General features: G+C 46.9%; 1 protein-coding gene across 1 annotated transcript; it reads right to left on the reverse strand.

Annotated features, from left to right (window-relative positions):
• Positions 1 to 4385: 4385 nt before the first annotated feature.
• On the reverse strand, positions 4386 to 10629 carry ARC (activity-regulated cytoskeleton-associated protein). The gene is made up of 3 exons (XM_014965168.1): positions 7350 to 10629; positions 6589 to 6759; positions 4386 to 6177 (listed from the first exon to the last, which is right to left on the reverse strand). Exon 1 carries the CDS (start codon positions 10116 to 10118, stop codon positions 8901 to 8903), a length of 1218 nt encoding a protein of 405 aa, XP_014820654.1. The 5' UTR covers positions 10119 to 10629; the 3' UTR covers positions 4386 to 6177; positions 6589 to 6759; positions 7350 to 8900.
• Between the last annotated feature and the right edge of the window lie 9039 nt (positions 10630 to 19668).

Raw genomic sequence — 19668 nt, forward strand, 5'->3', positions numbered from 1 at the left:
AGTGTCCATCAAGTCCTCTGAGTGCTTTTTGGCCACTGTTAAAAGGTACTCTAACCATGCTAGCCCCAGAAGCTGCCTAGGCACAGGGCAGTCCTTGGGGTAAATTTGTCTCTGGTTTCATGGTAGGTCAGGACTGGATCTGGAAAGTGTGTTTTTGGATGGGGCACTGACTGCAAGTGAGCCAGTTTTTCTACCCAGTTTTGAGTACTGTCAGGTTGCTGAGAGGTCTACTAAGCTATGGGGGCCAGGGCAGAAGGGTGGCCACTGGAGGTTCTAACAAGCCCAGGAGCTACGTGAATGGGGACAGAGTAACCCCACAATTTCCTCTGCTGTCCTGGATACGGTTGGTACATGAAGTCCCTCCCAGGCCTTTCTCCACCAGAAGAGTGCTAAAGGAACCCCTGTACTATCTAGAAAGTCTGCTTTGGTATTGCCCTCTCCTCATCAGGTTTCCAGGATCAATTAGTCCATACAGCATGAAAAAATGTCCACAGTGCTTGTGAGTCTCGAAAGAGAATTTTTGGGCAAGGAAAAGGTAATTGGGGAGCCAAAGTGGGGAAGAAGTGCTTTGCTTGGTATCTACGGTCCCTGTCTTCATTGAGAGCACTTTTAGACTATTGTCAACTTCCCCATAACCATGGTTTTGATGCAGGGACACAGCATGGCCAGTTGGGCAGAGGGCTAGATGAGTGCAGGGGGTGGATAGGATGTAATTGAGATCCTGAGCTAGTGGGAGATGATAATACAAGCCAAAATCTTCCCCCCTTCACTGTTAGTCTATATCTGCCTCCACAGCACAACATCATGGCTTTGCCATACACAGCCTCTTGGAAATTCCAATTGTTCTTGTTCCTCAGCCCTGTTGGAAAAATAACTCCGGTTTGGGTAAGGAAGGGATTCACGCTCTTCAAGTGACACCTAGAAAATTCTGTGTCACTGAAGCGTGCAATATAGTAGCACAGAGAGTGTCTGTTTTGCAACAAGGGAAATAATGGAGTTTTTTTAGGTGACTGATCAAATCAGGACAGGGCAAAGTGGGGCAAGGTCAAGTCAGAAGAGAAACTCTCCAAATATCTCAATTGAATGAATTGAAGATGAAAAGAGATTTTTTTTTTCTTGCACCAATTCAGCAAATGCCTCTTAGTCCCCAAACAGATCACTCCAATGTTTTTTTGAGTTTTCTAACCTTTCTCTTCCCTCTTCCCCCCCTCCCCTTTTTCCTTTTGTGTTTTTTCAACTTGAAGTCAGTTTTTAAGTGATGCTTTTTAGAAACAAAAAGTCAAAAAGGTTCATTTTGAAAATGTCAAGATTCTATTCCTTTAGAAAAAAAAAAAAAAGAAGAAACACTTTATGCCACCAAGTGGTTCTGTAAGCTTCAGGACTAAATGAAATATGATTTTCTAGGGACTAATGGCTTGTGTTTCAATTCTTTTAGCTAACATTGCCTGAGCACATTCAGTTTGTGCCTATGTGAGAGCAATGCAACTAAGGTCCTCTTCAACTTTCAGAAATGGGATCCTGAAAGTTCCTAAAAGTAGCCTAAAAGGCAATGAAAATGCCTGCCTCTTCGACACTTATCACCTATATTATTATTTTTTTTTCTCCTAAAACTGCTGAATTGAGAATTGAGCCCAGTTTCGCACATAGCCATCCTTCTTTCAATTTTTAATGGTTAGATATTAGCTGTAAAAAGTATGTCACCTGCCTGCAATTCGTTTTTAGTACGAATTAATATCTGCGGGACTAGATCTAAGATAACGTCTCGCTCAGTGATCAGAGTGAGACACCCAGAGCTCACCAGAGCATCATATTGACGTGATAAGTGGAGCCATTAGAGCCGATTGTGTCAACAATGAAAGTTTCACAACCTTCCTAATTACCCATTGCTTTGCTGGGAAAAGTGGCTCCAGGGGAGCAGTTAGGCTGTTCACAAACACAACCTGCCTGAAAAGTCAATAAATATGATTTACGTGACTGACCGGTGCAATCACTTTGATTAAGGTAAAGGGAAAAAAAAAAATATCATAATTTTCATATACGAATGCAATGCTCTGACAGGGTCCATTTTTTTTTTGTCACTTTCTTTAAGCTACCCTGAATAAACAAATTAAGGAGCTCGTCAGTGTAGCCACAATAATGAAAGAAGTAGAAAATAATAATAGTTACCAAGTCAAGTAAGTGTGAATTAATGACTTTTTCTCAATTCTATAAGTGCCACATGACTTCTCCACTGATGGAAGGATGACAAGGTCCATTTTTTTTGTCACTTTCTTTAAGCTACCCTGAATAAACAAATTAAGGAGCTCATCAGTGTAGCCACAATAATGAAAGAAGTAGAAAATAATAATAGTTACCAAGTCAAGTAAGTGTGAATTAATGTGCCACATGACTTCTCCACTGATGGAAGGAAGGATGCTTGTGAATATCCCTGCATTTTGGATAATGGCCCAGAAAGCACAGGGATGGTTCTCACTTTGATTTCAGAGCAGGTTTAAACAAGTTTGAGGCTGTTAGTCCATTGCTGGGCTATTTCTATCCCAGGTGACTCCCTCCTGATAGAGCCAGGAGCAGTAATAAGGCATTTCTTCATGAAATTAAAGTGTAGGCCCAGTGATTCTTTAGGGATTTTCATCTGGAACTGTCAGAAAGAAAGTAAATAACAATTATTAGATTCAAATCCAGAAGGCTCTGGAACAAAATTGGAAACCTTCTGAGATTATCCGTCACAGTCAGGAATTTCCAAGTCTCATCCACCTTTCACACCTTCTTCAGCAGGGCATCCCCATCCCATCCATCTTGCTCCACCATAACTTGGTCATCTCTCCTTGTCACCTCACCACATCGACCCTTCTTCTATCCCTCTCTCCTTGCCCTCAGACCTCCTCCACTAAAGCAACCACTGATCTCGTATCGCTGAAGCTGTGGAAGTGGGCTGTGCGGGGATGTATGATGACAAGGACAGATTTTTTTCTCTTTATAGCATATTTTAATTTTAATTCCCACAGCATACAATGGAGTTCTGCCCCCCTCTGCTGGAAGAGCTCAGCACCTCCAGCTGAGCAGCTCTTGCTTTTTGCTCTGCAAGGCACTGGGTTGGTCCTTGCAGAAGACCCAGCCCTTTGGCCATGTCCCTAGATCATGCAAAGTCTAACCTTGCTTCCCTGCCCAGTCTCTCCTACACTGCCCCAGGATGGGGTGACAGTGGTTGCACCTCTTTTTCTGGCGTGTCCCCTCAATGCTTATTTTCTCCTCTTTGTTGTTAACAGTAGTAGAGGGCACAAAGGCAGAGTTCAGCTGTGGACCCAAATTGCATCTTCAAGCCTTCTTTATTACTCTTGATAAAAGTTTGTGGTTGAGTGAGCTGTAAAGAGCTGAAGACACAAGGGTTAGCAGCTGTCCATTAGGTGTCTTTGGCCATCAGACCATGTTCTGCCTTTCCAACACGTGTCCAACAGGGATATCTGGGAAGTGCATTTGTCAATGAGCATTTAGTGCCTGTTGTGAAAGGAATCAATCCATTTGTTTCCCCAGCCAACCTATCCAAGTGCATGTTACCAGTTGCATCGCATCCTGGGGTCTTAGTCCTAAATTCCTCCTTTTTGGAGACCAGGGATGGATGGGGGAATGGGGGCAAAATCCACCTGAATGCAAAAGCTTTTCAGAAGAGGTGGGATTTATAGGGGCAGAGCAGAGTCCTCTACCCCATGGGCTGAAGGTCTTCAGTGCTAGAACTTTGAGTCCAGCCTATTGTAAAAATCCTCATTTCACTTTAAAATGAGCTACGTTCCCTGCTATGTTCCCTTCCTCCAATCCCAATGACCCAGAGGTTTTATAGGTCACAAACCCAAGGAATGGAGAATTACCCTGCAGTAGGGGAACACATCAGGTAGCAAAGCACCAGTCTGATAGTAGCTCCTGGGTCTCTTTGGGTATCAAGTAGAGATGAGTCAGGCTTAGAGATTTTTTTGCCTTGCCCTGACTTGCCTCAACTCATCCATGCCTATTACCTCTCAAGCATAGGTGGAAATCTGATTGCCCTGTGTTTCATTACCCTTTCTCTTAGTTATATGCGACAAGAGCCCAGCACAACCCACAGTCCCACAAAGAACTGTTTCTCTCAGCCTCATGGGCTACATTTGACTCAATCTGAGATGCTAAACAACCCCCTTAAACCACCCCCATATTTTCTATATCCAACCCCTCTTCTTCAAAGGCCCAGTACATTTCATTTTTTATGTCAATCATCTGCTTTTGCCAAGAAGGATAATTTAATGAGTCAAATAAACCCAAACAGCTGACAAGACCAAATCTTCAGAGGGCAATAGATAATTGAGTCTCCCATGAACCAAGGGAAAAAGACCAGAAAGTAGGCACAAGGCAATTGAAGCAGATATTTCAAAGTTTTATTGTATAAATCTACAAAAGGCTTTGCTACAATAGCAAACAGAGCGTAGCACTATTCTAATGACAGGTTCTAGTGGCTTGGTGTGATCTTGTAACTCCAACATGACACATGAGGAATAAACTGCCTGATACAGTCAGATCTAGGGCAAGTGATGTCGGCTTACAAAGACCTTTTGGCTTCAACCTCTATAACCTGTGCGATTCAATGTGTTTGCCTTTTGTACAAGGTTGTTTGGATTAATAATATCTCTAGTAAAAATAAAAACTCTGAAGTAGTTTTGTCAGAGTCAAATGTAAAATTTCCTAAGGAAAAAAAAAATAATCCAGTAGTTGAAATTTGCTAAAGTTTCATAGACACAACACATACACACTCCTTCATTCACGTGACTCTGCCCCAGGAAAATAAATTACCAGTCCTTCCTGGAGAGACTGGTGATATAAACCAGGGTGCTACAAGTAAAGCTCCAATCCGCTAGGAGTAATAACTGAAATAAAATCAGTCCAGGAGATTCAGTTCTGCACAATCCAAAAAGTCAGCTGAAAATGTATAAACCTCAGGACCAACTGATCAAGTAGCACACATTGGCTAATTCAGTAAAAAGGCAGCAAAGTCTACGGAAAAATAAAATGCCTGCTGAGGCAGACAGATCCCTTGAAAGGAACTAAGGAATTAAGCACCTCAAAATCAAACATCATTTTGACCTTGGGATAATGCCTATGACGTCTGCCTTGACATGGTTTTATATAATTTTCCAGTCCTGGACATTTTTGCTGAGCATTGTTGGAATGTGCGTTAGGTTCCATTGGCTTAGTTCAAATGCAACAAAACACCACAGAATTTGGTTTGGTGGATTTGATTGCTCAAGACACATACACCCGCACTGACACACACACACTCGTACCCAGGACAGTTGGCTCTGGAAGAGAGAGGAACCAACTGGACCTCTTAAGCTGAGATGTGAACCAAAACTGCCTTGTTCAATTCACTTGAGCTCTTGTCTTTTGCCCATCTTTTGTGCTTCCTGGGTCTGGATGGAAACAGTCATGCCAAAGCCAGCACAAGAACCTCAGTTCTTGCAGTAACTCCGGCCCATGCAGATCCAGGAAGCACCTACTGTCTCACAAGATTCTCCTTTCTGGCAAGACAGCTGGCCCGGTTGTGCAGGCTCAAGCAGTTCAGACAAGCTTCTGGACCACAGGATGCTTCTCCGAACCTCCAGAGCCCTTTGAGGTTTGAAAACTGATACCCGCATGAAATGAAGCTACCCTCAACTCAGGAAAAATGAGTTACAGCATTAAGAGCATGGAGGGTTCGTAGCCTAGACAGGGTCAGTCATTTGGCAAAGTTAATAAGGAAAGGGTTTTTTTTTTTAACTGTTAATCTAGAGAAGATTTCTTTAGGTGAGTCCCAGTGGCCTCAACTTGCAGAGGTATGGTTTCTTCTCAACAGACAGTCAGTACAAGCCCAGCATGCTTGCTGTCCCTGAAGCCCACACAGGGTTCTTCTATTCTCCCACTTCGTTTCTCTTTTCATTCTCAACGCTTACTTCTGTGCTTGGAATAGCTGGACCAGCTCAGACTTTTCTTCGTCCTGTTGGAAGTGGCTTCTTCCTTTCATTCTGGCTCTCAGCACCTTGAACATGGCATTGCACTACGTGGGAGGCTCTTTGGTGCATGGTTTGCCCTCTGTCTTCCAGCAGCACTCTCTTCTCCCCTGAGAAAGCAGGACTCTTGGACACAGAGAAGGAAACTCAGCAACAGCAGCAAGGCTCTCTGTAAAAGAAAATAAAAATGCAGCAGCTCTGGTTAGATATCTAAAGTGGAGAGTACAGGGGAATTCCCAGGACATGGGGTCAAATTCAGCTGTGCCCACTAGGTGCCTGCAGCCTGGAGGTCCCAGTAGGTACTGGTGTCAAAGCATTTGCTTGACAATCTGCCTTCCAAAGCAGAAGGAAAGGCATGGTGTCCACTGTCCCTAGAGCATCAATTATTGGGGCTGGTGCTTGGGTTCCTACATCAAGAAGCTGAAAGCCCACCTATCTGGTTGTGCCAGCCTCTTGCAACTACTGGGGCTGAGGTCTCAAGAGCAGAACAGATATTTGCTCCAGGGCCATTCAATATATTGAGTCAGGGCACTGAGAAGGCTAAGAAAAGGCCCACAAGGATAAGATGAGAGGTAGTTACCTGTTTTGTCCTTCCTTCAGCGGACAGTGGATCCAGCAGTCGGTGGCTGGGGATCCTGAGACCAGGTCTGAGGCTGAATCCTTGGTTTTGAAGCTTTTTCTCTTTGGCTTTCCTTCCAAATCCTGAGCACTGTGAAGTGATTCCTTCTCAGAGGAGGATCTGAGTGAGTCACTGTAACCAAGAGAAGATAATGCTTGTAATGCACGGCCAGCTCATCCTCAGCAGTGACACCCACTCCCCCACCACTCATCCCAGGTCATTAGTGAGAAATGCTCCCTTCTCTCTGCAGACACAGCTGTTACCAAACTAACTCACTCTGAACAAGTGAGAGGAGAGCCTCCCTGTTGTTTCTGATGCCAACTCACTTCTAGCAAGGGTGCAGAGCAGACACACATCTCCCTTGGCCTTTGCATGGACCTGTGATGTATTGTCACAGCTGGGGACTCAAGCCCAGGGTTTCATCTCACTGGTGCTTGGTCTGGGCTGATGAAGAACCTTCCCATTTCCTCCCCATATTAATCAGTGAGTGCAAGTTATTGTCCTGTTTGGAAACTTTTCCCACTCACTGTCCTTTATTTCCCTTTGGCTGACTCTCCCTCCCCCTTTCTCCCAACCCTTATCTGTCACTTAAAATCCTTCAGGTCCCCTTTTAGGTTTTTTTTTTTTTTTTTTTAATCCCAGTGCAAGGTTCCTACTGGGCAGGCTATGGCTAATTTGGGTCTGAGAAGCACAGACAGGAGAATGTCAGAGAGTTGTTTTACCTTCAGCTCCTTGGAAGGAGGCACGCCAAAGGCCTTCTGAGCCACCGGTGCTGCATGTCGCTGCTGAAGTAGTGCCAGGAGCATCTCAGGGGCATTCCTGTTGCTGCATCCCTGCTGCATCTCTTGCAGAGTTGTTGCTTATTTGGTCTGGTGGTGAATGCAGATGATGCTCAAGGTGTGTCCAGCCTCAAGAAGCTTTGAAGAGCCAAACTTCCTGAATCTGTCTTCCAGCAGTTTCATCTCAAAGTCCTATCATCAGCTGCTAGCCAAAGCAAGGTGAACGCTGAGCATTACTGTCTTGACATGGAAAATGTCACAGAGTCCAAGTCCGTCTCCATCCATGGCAAGGAGATGTTGTAGAAAGTTCTTTGTGAATAGACAACACGCTGTCCTCAGGTGCTCCAGGACAGGGGTGCCAGGCTTTCCAAGAGCATTTTGAGTCTGTTTGTGTGAGTAGAAACTCTTTGTTGTGATGCACAGGCTGAAACTGTGCTAGGACACACAGCTCTTCTCTTCACTTCTTTTTGCTTTTACATGGCAAAAGCTCCTTTTTTCTCCACACATCAGCATGGACACGATTTTCTGCTCTGGGGATATTTTGCTCTGGATTTAGGTTGTGTTTTTTTTGCTTCATTCAAAGTATAAGGATTTATTTCCCTTACCTCCCCCCACCCTCTCAAAATAGCTCTGGTGCCTCCTCTCTCCACCTTTATAACCTCTCTTTTCTGAGAGGAAACAGAACTGCCCCTTCAATAAATGTGCTCAGAATTTAATTTGAAACTCTTGTTTCCTGCTGAATGCACAGTATAATGAGCAGAGAAAGGGTGAAATTTGCCTCTGCACTGCAGTGGCCTTGTTTGGAATAAACCAGCAAGAGCCTCTCGAGAGGAAAAACATTAAAGCAGGTATTAGGTGCAGTGAAATGAAAAACACTAAAAATAATCCAGATTCTTAAAGTTTTCAGTTCCTGAAGTCATAGTCTTTCTTCTAAAAAAATATTTAAAAACTATTTAATCCTTTGGAGCAAGTAAGAACAGAAAATTGTCAAGTGAACAGAAGCCCAGTGGTAAATCAGAAATGAGCAAGGGTCAAAAGAAAGATGTCTCCTCAGGACAGGGACACCTCATCAGAAGAGGGAGGAGAGAAGGAGAAGGAGAGATCCAGATGGGTAGGAACCCTCAGCCAATCGCTGTACTCATATGAAGTCCTTGAAAGCTGCCAGCGCTAAGCGGCTGCCTCAGAAGTTGGGAATTGTCTCTAGTTTCTTGTCAGGGATGTCATAAAATTGTCCGTTCCCCACAGTGATGCAAGCAGTATTTCCAGCACCACTGTATTGCATGGCTCAGATGAGGTGGGCAACCACATCCTAAGGTGCCTCTCCCCCCATCTCCTCCCTCCCCCCACAAGCAAAGTCAATTCCTCTGCTATGGGCTGTTGGACTGAGCACCTCATGTCTTGTCTCAGCCGGAACCTCTCTCCAAGGAGAAGCTTCCTAAATATACCCCTTTCTCCCTTTCATGTAACCCAGATTTCTGCCTCCCTTGGACTAACTCATATGACAGTAGCTGGGGGGCTGGGGGGCTGCTCAGGTTGAGTCCCATTGCTCGGCACAGGACTAGCAGTGGTTGAGGGAGGCACGGTCTCCACAGAATCTCCTGATTGAACCTCAGGGGTCCTCTGTGGGCTGGGCTCCTCGGAGTGGTCCATGTTGCCTTGGACTTCCTTCCCTCTTTGGATCAGCTGCTCTAAGGTCTTGGGCAAGGGGTAACTCAAGAAGCGCTTCAGTTTGGGCTGGAGGGTGCCTACCACATACTGGATAATTTCCTCCTCATCTGCATCAACATAGAGGGTCTGGTACAAGTCCCTCTTGCGCCAAAGGAACTGGTCCAGGGGCTCACCCTCTTTCTGAGGCAAATCCAGCTCCCTTTTGATAGCATCCCTAGTCAGAGTCCCCTCGCTATACTGCAGGAACTCCTTCTTGAACTCAACCCAGTTCTTGACAGAGTCCTGCTTGTATTCCCACCACTTTTTAGCTGGGCCGTTCATGTGGTTTTGGATCTGAGACAGCCAGTACTCCTCTGTTCCACCCACCTGCTTTAAGTATTCCTCCAAGTGGCTCAAGAACTCCCGGGGATCCTCAAAGACCTGAGTCTCCACCGGAGAGGCTGGAGCATCCTCTGAAACAGAGACCCACTGGTAGGAATCATGGGCCTGGGGGATGCTGGGCACTTCCCCAGGAGGAGGGGTCAGTGCATACATTTGGCTCATATCAAGGGCATAGTCATAAATCTCACCCTCACTTGGCCTTATCTCTGGGCCTCCCACCCCGACAGACACAGTCTGCTTGCCATGGTCCCCAGGGCAATATTTGCCTCCCATGGACTCCAGACGGTCTGCCCACTTCTCCAGACGGAAAAAGACCTCCTTCCAAACATTCATCTCTCTCTTGACCCACCTCTCCAGATGGGCAATGGTTTCCTGGCACCTGGCCAGGCAGGCCTTGATGGACTTCTTCCATCTTTGGTTATCAGTCGGGACATGGTCCTCTAAGTTATTCTCTAACTTCCCCACTGATTTCTGCAAGCCTTTCAGTTCGCGCTCCACCTGCTTGGAGACCTCAGTCAGGAGGTGCCGGTGGGTCCTCCTGACGTGCTCCAGCATTTCTGCCCTGCATTTCCCTATCTGCAAGATCACATTGGGCTTGTTGGCAACTCCACGGTGCCCCTGGAAGGAGTGGATGCCCGCATTGGTGACATTATCCAGCTGCATGGCTCCGACCGTGCGAGTGTCAAACACAGACAGAACTGGGTTATAAGCCCTGGCGCTAGAGCTTGTTCTCAAAAACCCCACCACAACACTTCCCGAAAGACACACAGAGACTTCTAAACCCCCCTCAAAGGACTTTTCAACACAAACACAACCAAATCAGATATCACCGCAGAGCGAGCTGTTCGGTCCCCGTGGATCCCAGAGAGAGTTGTAGGCAAATTTCTTCCTGTCCCCAGCTGGAAACGGCCGGTCTCACGTGTTCAGAGTGTCCCAGAGAGAGCCAAGATGCTCCAGGAACAAGGAGAGGAGTTAGTTAAGATGTTCCAGTCCTGCACACGTGCCCGCTACCTGCTCGTCCGGAGCTGAGAATCTTGAACAGCAGAGAGTCGAAAAATCACACAGAGATGCACACAGAAGCTGGAAGCTGCTGCAAAAAATCCCTGTGATTTCTCCTCCGGTAAACTTGGCGAGTCCAAAGCGCTTTCACTAGAGATGCAAAGAGCTGCTTCTCTTCCCTGTCTGAACTGCCACTAGTCCAGGCTCTTCCATCTACTTATACCCCACACAGCTCAACATGTGGGTGGTGCCCTGCCTCCTCTCGCACTCTCAGCGCCGCGCTCATTGGAGGAAAAGCGAGGCCGGTGTCTGTGGCAACCCAGATCTTGGCAGCCTCCCTTCGCTTCCCACCCCCTCGCACACGCCCCCAGACTCGACGCGAGATGCACTTGAAAGGTGCTGGAGACAGTTGGGTAGATGGATGAGTAATCGCACCTTCCGCCTTTTTCAGATTGCAGGAAAAATACTTATTCATTCCACAACTATTTACTCAGCAAGGTCATCATTAGCATGCTTCCCCTGGCAGGGCTCACAGTGGGGGGAGCTGGGGAGGAATTTCGGTGTGTCACACCAAGACGGACGCCCACGGGCCCCCCGCACACCCTCCCATGCGCACACACACACACATACGGAGTGTGCTCCCTCCTAATGCAAAAGCTTTGGAAACGGTGGTAAATCAGGGCGGGGGGGGGAGAGAAAAAAAAAAAAAAAGAGAAAAAATGTGCGCTCCCTCCTAATGCAAATGCTTTGGAAATGGTGGTAAATCGAGGAGGGGGGGGGAGAGAGAGAAAAAGAAAAAAAAAAGAGAAAAAAGAAAAGAAAAAAGGAGGGGGGAAGGAGAGGGGGAAACACTCAAAGGAGGCACTTTATTAAAAATTGGAGCACTCTGGACTTTCTAAAGCATTGATAGGTGGAAGTCATCCCCACTGCTTAATTGCACCAGACCAACCGCTATCTTGGGAATATTCGTTAGGGGATGGGGGACAGCATCCTGGTTTTTTTACACCAAATTAAATCCGCCCGTCAAAGCCTGTTCCGTACTTAGCTTGAATCAGATGCTTAATCAGTTAGCCAACCCACAAGCGCAGATGAAGCTACATTTGTTCTTTGCTCTTGACAAAGCAGGAAAAGCCAACCATAAAAGGAGTTCCCGGGTCTTACATAAGCCAGAGATAAAGGATTCCCTAATCCGAGAGAGTTCCCTGCCGGAACACCCTCGGAGAGGTTCTGAGGACATCGGGGGCTTCTCATCCTCTCTCAGTGACAGTGGCTGGAGGCAGTGGGATGCTGATTCATGAATATCACCTAAAAAAGGGGTTTTCAAGCCCGTTGCCAGCAGGGAGGTGCCTTGCCTCCGCTTGAGGTGTGGGCAGGGTGCCAGGGAGGCTTAGGATGGGTTCCCTCCTCCGTGGCTTGTGGCCACGCGTTTCCCAGTGGGACTGCAGCCAGCCTGGTACAAGCAAAATGCAGAGGAGATGGATGGACAGTCCTTCAGTGAAGTCCTGCTGAGAGAAGGTCTCAGTGGTTAAAGCGGAGTCCCCTCAGAGCAAACCAGCAGTGGTTAAGCTGAAGGGCTGGACAGTCCTTCAGTGAAGTCCTGCTGAGAGAAGGTCTCAGTGGTTAAAGCGGAGTCCCCTCAGAGCAAACCAGCAGTGGTTAAGCTGAAGGGCATGAGGGACAGGGGTCAGGACCCCTTTTGCCACCCCATATCCACGTGCTGCATGAAGGCACATGTCTGTTCCTTATCAGGTGATGGCACATGGACAAACGCTTCTGCCATATGGCTCTCCAGAGAAACAGGAGGGTTATTTAGGGCAGCAGCAAGCTGACATAGAAGGGCTGCGTGGTTTGGTTGAAGGTGGGGAGTGCCAGTGAGTGAGAAAGAGGACAAAAGCCTGAGGGTGTGAATTGAGATTCGTAACCCAGCAGACCTTCCCAAAGCCACTTTATCCCCCACAAATATCATGACAGCGATATGACTGGCAGAGAGCTATGCCCTCTGCCTTGCTTACTTTTCCACTTTCACTGAGCTTTCCTGAGCATGAGATTTTTGTGCATCTGTCTCTGTGTTTAGAAAGGGTCAAATGGCAATCATCTGAGGGTTTGGAACAGATCTGGAGACTTTTTTGCTGCAGTCTTTATACCCCAGAGAGTCCACCTTAAACCTGCCTCACCAGTGAAAGGACTGGATTGGGACAGACTTGAGCTGTCTATGTATCTCTGGATTAACACAAAGGTATTCTCTGGAAAGGTTCTCACCCAAGATCCCCAGCAATGGCCCTTAGGAGATTGCCAGTGGATGGACACAGGATGGGGATTGGATTTAACTTCACAACATGACCCAATTTCAACCTCACCTTGTCCCATCAAATGCCAGAGTCTGGGATGAACTGGCTGTAATGCTTACTCCATTAAATCTGTGTCTTTCTAGCCCCTGCTACCTCTTTTTCCTTTTCCTTTAGTTTTCAGTGTGCATGAAACTCATCAGAATCTGAACAACCTCTTTTGGTGCTTAGGTCTGGCCATTATTAAGGTGGATGGGACCTCAGGAGGTTCCTAGCTCAACCTCCTACTCTAAGTTGAGTCAGCTACTGGGTCAGATGAGGTGGTTCAGGTTTCAGATGCTGAAAACCCCAGGGATGGGGATTGCACAACACTCATTGGGCATCCTGGTCCTCTTCATGACTGTCCTTAGAGGGAAAGCTCAAGACTGAGTGTCTTGTTTCAATTTATGCCCAATGTCTCTTGTCCTCTCACCAGCCACCTCTGCACCAGGCAAGTGCTGTAGCCCTGACCATCTCAATGGTCTGTGCTGAACTCATTCCAGTTGATGAACTAGCCTTGTACTAGAGAGCCTAAACTTGGTTGCAGTAGCTAATTATGGTCTAATAAGTCCTGAATAAAGGGGATAATTACTTCCATTAGTCCTCTGGCTGTGTTTATGCTCCCACAGTCCAGGATACTTTTTTTGCTGCCAAGACACACAGCTGGATCACGTTCAGCCTGCTGTCCCCCCAGAGCTCCCAAGTCCAATTCTGAGCCCCGATCAGTCAGTTGCTGCCAGGGACTCTTTCTTCCCAGCCACAGAATTTGTCCTTGTTGAGTTTCATAAAGTTTCTGTGGACCCTTTCCTCCGGCTTCTCCAGATCCCGAAATACCTCTTCTTCAGCAACCTTTCCATAGAGCTCTCCTCCTAATCTGTGTGGTTTTCTTCTGTGGAGGTGGTGGGGGAGACAGGAGAGGCAAGGAGGAACGGGGGTTTTCCTTCTGGACCTGCTGGGGAATGACTTGCTGATTAAGACATAGTGATGAGCGTTTTCATTGTATTTCTAATTAAAGCAAGGTGCGTGGGTAGAGGAGGAGGAGAGAGGGGAGCCGGAAGCCAAGGGAGGAGGGAGACAGAGTGCTGGGAGCTGACGAGGAGAGGCAATTTGAGGCAGACAGACATTTTCCGGGCACAAAGAGACAGACAGGCATGGAAGGACGTAGATAGAGACTGGGACTGACTGGGAAGGGGGCTGTCATTGCCACAGCAGCTTTTTCCCAGGGCTTTACAAAGAGGCAACCAGAGTCATGTTGAAATTAGTTGCCTGGCCTTGGGGGACCTGGCGGTGGGTTGGATGGAGGAGACTGCAGGGCATATGGTGCTCTGGGTGGCCATGGAGGTCCAAGACAAAAGCAGGGCAAGAAGAGCAAAAGGGAGGTGGGAAGAGAGTATGAGGGAGGAAGAAGAAGGGTTAGCAGTTGATCAGAGGTAATTTCCTTCAAAACAGCTGAGCAGGAGCACAGAGGGGAGAAAAAAACAACAAAATCTGTATCTCACAGCTCTGCAAGGATGGTCTAAACGTGGGTTGTCTCCCTGGAGCTTCTTGGACAGTTTTAAACCCCTGTGGATTAGGATCAGACTCCCCAGAAAATGAGGGGAGAGAAAGAGAAAATCAAACAGTAATTACAGGCAGAGAAAAGGAATGTGTGGCAGCGAGCAGCAACAGAAAACCCCTCTGCTGAGGGGACGGGGACCAGATGACAGGGACACTGAGTTGTAGCCAGCACTGGCACCTTCCCCAGGGCTGTCACAACAGTGTTTTGCCAAGGACATGGTGCACCCAGAGCCTGGTGGTACTTATCCCTTGCAGTCGTTCAGGGTGCAGGCTTCCTCTGCACCTCACTTTAGAGCAAACTTGATGGGGTTTGGTGGGTTTTTTTTGGTTTGTGTCCCTTTGCCACCTTGTCTGGATGAGCGTTTTGCTCAGAACTACCTTATGGCAAGATATGCCACTTCTCGGAGATGAGCCTGAGCTGTGAGCCAGATGAACCTCGTGGGTGAGTGAGAAGGGGGAGATCCCAGGGCTTGGGCAAGTTTATGGTGCAGCTGAGTTGTGCTGTCTTTTAGTCTCTTATGCTCAGAAGAGCTCTGCTAGATGTTATATTACCCGACTGTGATGCCAGGGTCCCTCCCCAATTATGGATTGTGATGTGCATTGCGTTTCTTCTCTGAATCAGTGTCTGGAGGACCCTGTCTTTCATCAAGGACTCTGTGAAGTGTCTGAAGTTAAAAGTCTGAAGGCCAGTGTGCAATTAATACCATAGTTTTGCAGGAACTAATTTTTTCTATTGGTAAACAAGGGGGTTTCTGTGTTATGCTGTATCTGCTGTGCTAGAATTTTCCATTTCACTTCCAGAATTGCTTCCTCCTTCAAAGAAATGAAAGAAAAAAACCAAAAACAAACAAAGAAAAGAAACCACAATCCCTCCCCTCCACCTCTGTGCCCTTTCAATCCCTATTGATTCTCCTATAGGTTACCACACAACATTGGCCAGTCATTTGTTTGGTAACAAAACCCCTAGAAGGGCATAAAATTAAGAGAAACCAAGGTGTCAGGCTTTTTAATTTATTAAAAAAAAAAAAAAAGGTGGAAGAAAAAGAATAACGTTTTTAATTTACACCATGCATCTCTATTCATCCGTCTCCAGCACCAGAACCCTTTATTGCATTGAAGCTGGCACTCACAACGCAGAGTTTCGCATTCAAAACAGGGTTCGCGTCAGTGGCTGCATTGTTCCTGGCCACCCATTGTCCTCCACGGCTGGGGCCCACACGTCACGTGCTGGGAGGGTGGGCAAGCAAGCAAGATACCGAAGGCAACCTGCTATCAATATTAAGAATAATCATAATAATTATTATTATTATTATTAGTGCTACTCCTTCTGGTGCGGAGGAGCCTGCAAGTTCTCTCCTTTTTTTTCTTTTCATCTGAAAAGCCCTACTTTGTGGGGAAGATAGAGTGCTTTGTTTTCAGACTAAAAATATCTTCTGTATTTTAGAGGTTTTTTTCCTCACCATATTTAATAGGATGTTTGTTATTTTCGTTTCCTCACTGGGCAGAGGAAATGTGCCACTCCTTCTGGTGCGGAGGAGCCTGCAAGTTCTCTCCTTTTTTTTCTTTTCATCTGAAAAGCCCTACTTTGTGGGGAAGATAGAGTGCTTTGTTTTCAGACTAAAAATATCTTCTGTATTTTAGAGGTTTTTTTCCTCACCATATTTAATAGGATGTTTGTTATTTTCGTTTCCTCACTGGGCAGAGGAAATGTTAATGAGTGCCTCCGTGTACTGCGTTTGCCTCCTCAAGCCTGCCTGAGGCTAAATCAAGAAAGTCAAAGGAGCTCTCAGTATTTTTCATGGCAATAATCTGAACTCTGGTATTGGCTGTTATGACCCTCACGAGGTCAACACAAACAGCAAAACATCTCTAAATGAACTTCATTTTCCTCCCATGCACATCACCGATGAGCTGGTAGAGTATATTTGTTACCAGCAAAACAAGCAAGCCCCATGTCGAAGGGCCTGATTCATACGTGGTTTATGAAATTTCATCTGCCTTTATGCCGCGCGGTTGAGAGCTGAACCTGGTCCAAGTTTGACCACACACTTCACTCTTCCCTCACCTGCCCCCTTTTAGGGTGCCCCTCTAAGTGATCTAGTAAAATTTTCTGAATTTAGGGCTTTTTTTTTTTCTCCTCCTTAGCAGCAAACACTGAAAATCACAGGTCTGCTAAGTAAGGAAAAGCAGTGGGGTGGCTGTGAAGTCCCCAGCTCTGGTTCATCTCCTGGTGTGGCTTGGCTGATAGAGTCCCCTCAGTCCAGGAGAGCTGTGCTCCTCACCATCTGCCAGGATGATGTCCTCGTGCTGATCTAAGGCTTATCTGTGGTCCACGGTCCCAGTCCCACCCTGCCCTGCAGTCCTGGCTCTGCTTTGCCATTTCTATCTGGGTTTCATGTTATCACCTCTATGGCAGTGTGAGATGAGGTCCAGTGGTGATGGTAGAGGATCGCTGGGAGATCACAGCCACACAGGGAAAATGGGACATTGTCCTTTTTGGTGGCAGATTGCCAGTCATCAGACCATACCATACAGGCTGGTCTTCAGTTCATCCAAAAATACTCTTCTCTGACTGAACCACGGATCAGTTGTTGCCTCACTGAATAGAAGGGTAGGGTTTGTTTTGTTTTGTTTTGTTTTGTTTTCTTCCCTTTAGGCACATATAATCCCCTCTAAATGCTTTCTTTGTTCTTATTCAGATTGAAATCCCAAAACATGTTCAAATCTGTCTAGGCCAGCCTGGATAGGATTTGGCCTTATAGGTGCCTTCAGACAACACCCAAGGTTCAAAGTCATCTTTTGCTAATTTAGCACTAGAGTTTCACAGGTCTCCTCAGTGTTGGGACATTCCTAGAGGTAAAGGAAACACCAAATGCATTATTATAACTCATTTGTTTACTTCCTTGTTTCTTGTAATGCTTAGACAGTGATTTCCTTGCCCACAGACCATGAACAACCTTCAGTGGTGGGGTCCAGGATGCTCTGTCCCTCTCTCAATAAGAATGTGTGTCTGGCTCTTTGCAGTGGGCTCCATTAAGGCATCACAAAGGGCACCATAGGGACACAAGGCTTTTCTCTGGTCACAGTGGGGCACGAAATTGCTGTTCCCAGGCAAACTCTTGTCTTCAGAGCTCTGTATGTTGATGTCTGTCAGTTCTCAGACAGCTGCTCTCACAGCCATCATCGACATGAAGCCATAAACTAAGCCACTGCTCACCCTCTTTTAGCAATTGTATCACTTGGTGGTTACAGGATTTACCTTTTTTCAAACTTTTCCTTTTGCTTCTCCTTCTTATAAGCTATTTTCCCTATTTTGTTCTCCCCCAGGCTTCCTTGTTAACAAAGGATTTCCCCTAAGCATCCTTGCTTTCTGTTGCTAATCTCTCCTAGCCACGGGGAGCCACAGCTTGAGTCAGTGCAGGAGATGTGTCCCCTTGGCTGAAGATAACAACAGAGCAGCTGCCTCACGAGGTAACGGGGGAGCCTGCACCAAGAATAACAGAAAGGGTGATGTTAGGTCACTTCTGAAGTGATGGGGGGCTCATTCAGCACATCCTCATCCTTGTCTACTTCAACCGCTTTTCCCATTTCCACCATCTAAGTCCCTCTAAATGAGAGATGGATAATTAAGGACAGCTCAGGGGAAACAGAGAAATGTGAGAAGCAAGCAGCAGACTGCAGTAATTTCTTCTTTCCAAATGTATGAGGCCCCAAGCATCACTAAAAGACATATTAGATCAGGGCTAGCAGGAGCTGGGGAGTGAGCTGCTGTGTAAAGCTCTCCAGGAGCTTTTCCTTCCCCCTCAAAAAAAAATTTGGCACAGTGCTATAGGTCCCTGGTACATCACTACCCCCACACCGAACACAAATGTGTGATGGTCTCAGGCGAGAGATCACGAGGTCCATGGGAGAAAAGCACTGCAGAGGCTTCACATCTCTGCCCTGAAAAAGGTGTGTACTTGGGATCATGCAAAAAATTGGGGGTGTTAGGTGGAGGTGTGTGTGTGGGTCCTATTCAGAGCTTGAGACCTGAAAGGTCCATGGGGCAGGAGCTACAGGTCCCACAGGAGGTGCAGTCTGCTGTGAGACAGCATGAGGAGGACAAGGACAGGGAAGGAGGCACTCTTTAAGGATTAAGCAGCATATGTCTGGGACAAAAGGGATCCTGACACTGGTCTTTTCCTTGCTAATACCTCCCCACACAATCATGGAAATTCACTCAGTCTCCCTTCTCCTCGTGGAGGTTGTCTCTCAGGAGGACCAGTCCCATCTGGATAGAAGACTGGGGAGAAGGGAAGATTTTCCCCACAAATCTGTTCAGCCTTAGCAAGACCAAAAACAGGGAAAAAAAAAAAAAAAAAAAGAAAAATCTCCCCACACAATTGTGGGACTTTACTCAGTCTCCCTTCTCCTCGTGGAGGTTGTCTCTCAGGAGGACCAGTCCCATCTGGATAGAAGACTGGGGAGAAGGGAAGATTTTCCCCACAAATCTGTTCAGCCTTAGCAAGACCAAAAACAGGGAAAAAAAAAAAAAAAAAGGGAGAAAAGGGAAAAAAAAAAAAAACCCCCCCCTCACCTTAAGAAAAACAAAAAAAAGGAAAAAAAAAAAAAAAAAGAGAGAAAAGGGGAGAAAAATAGCTGCAATTGTATCCAGGGTTATTTATGCCTGATTTTAATGAATGGTCCCTAAGGATTGAGGACTTATTTTTTTAATGTCCTTTAGACATGACCTGGGGAGAGCTAGTCCTGCTGTAGGGCTATGGGGATGGGACAGGGAGTGCTGTCCTGTTCCACAGCTCCTGCCTGCAGACCAGTGGGTGCTGGGGAGGCAGTGGCAGCTCCTCCCAGTACAATAGGATTTAGCTCTCCATGGGTCCTCACAGGAATGTTGCAAGAAGAGAGAGGGAAGGATCTGGGGGGAGATGCAGGGGAGTCCGGCCAAGCGAACCGGTGCTTCTCTGCCTTTTACCACCGTTTCTCCTCGCTTGACACAGACGGTGGCCTCACCACTGATCTTCTCAAAGAAACCCCAGCCCACGCTGTGGGGGAGGATGCAGTGTCTTGGGTTTCCCACCTCACACCCCCTGTTTTCTGTCTTGCAGCAGTCGGGGTTGGCTGCGGGGAGGAAGGGGAGGGAAAGGCAGCAGCTCTGTATTAACGGGCTCCTTAACGAGAAGCCTGGTAGAGGTTATCATCCATCCCCGCGGCTACCTGAAGCGTCCCGAGCCGCCCCTGAATGAGACACGGAGGTGGGTGGGTGTGCAGGGGAGAAGGAGTGAGTGGGAGCAGGGGCAGACAAAAGGGATGAGTGTGTGCCAGAAGAGATTGGATCT

The sequence above is a fragment of the Calidris pugnax genome, unplaced genomic scaffold (genome assembly GCF_001431845.1).
Source record: "Calidris pugnax isolate Ruff unplaced genomic scaffold, ASM143184v1 scaffold41, whole genome shotgun sequence".
In the NCBI taxonomy this organism is placed as follows: Eukaryota; Metazoa; Chordata; class Aves; order Charadriiformes; family Scolopacidae; genus Calidris; species Calidris pugnax.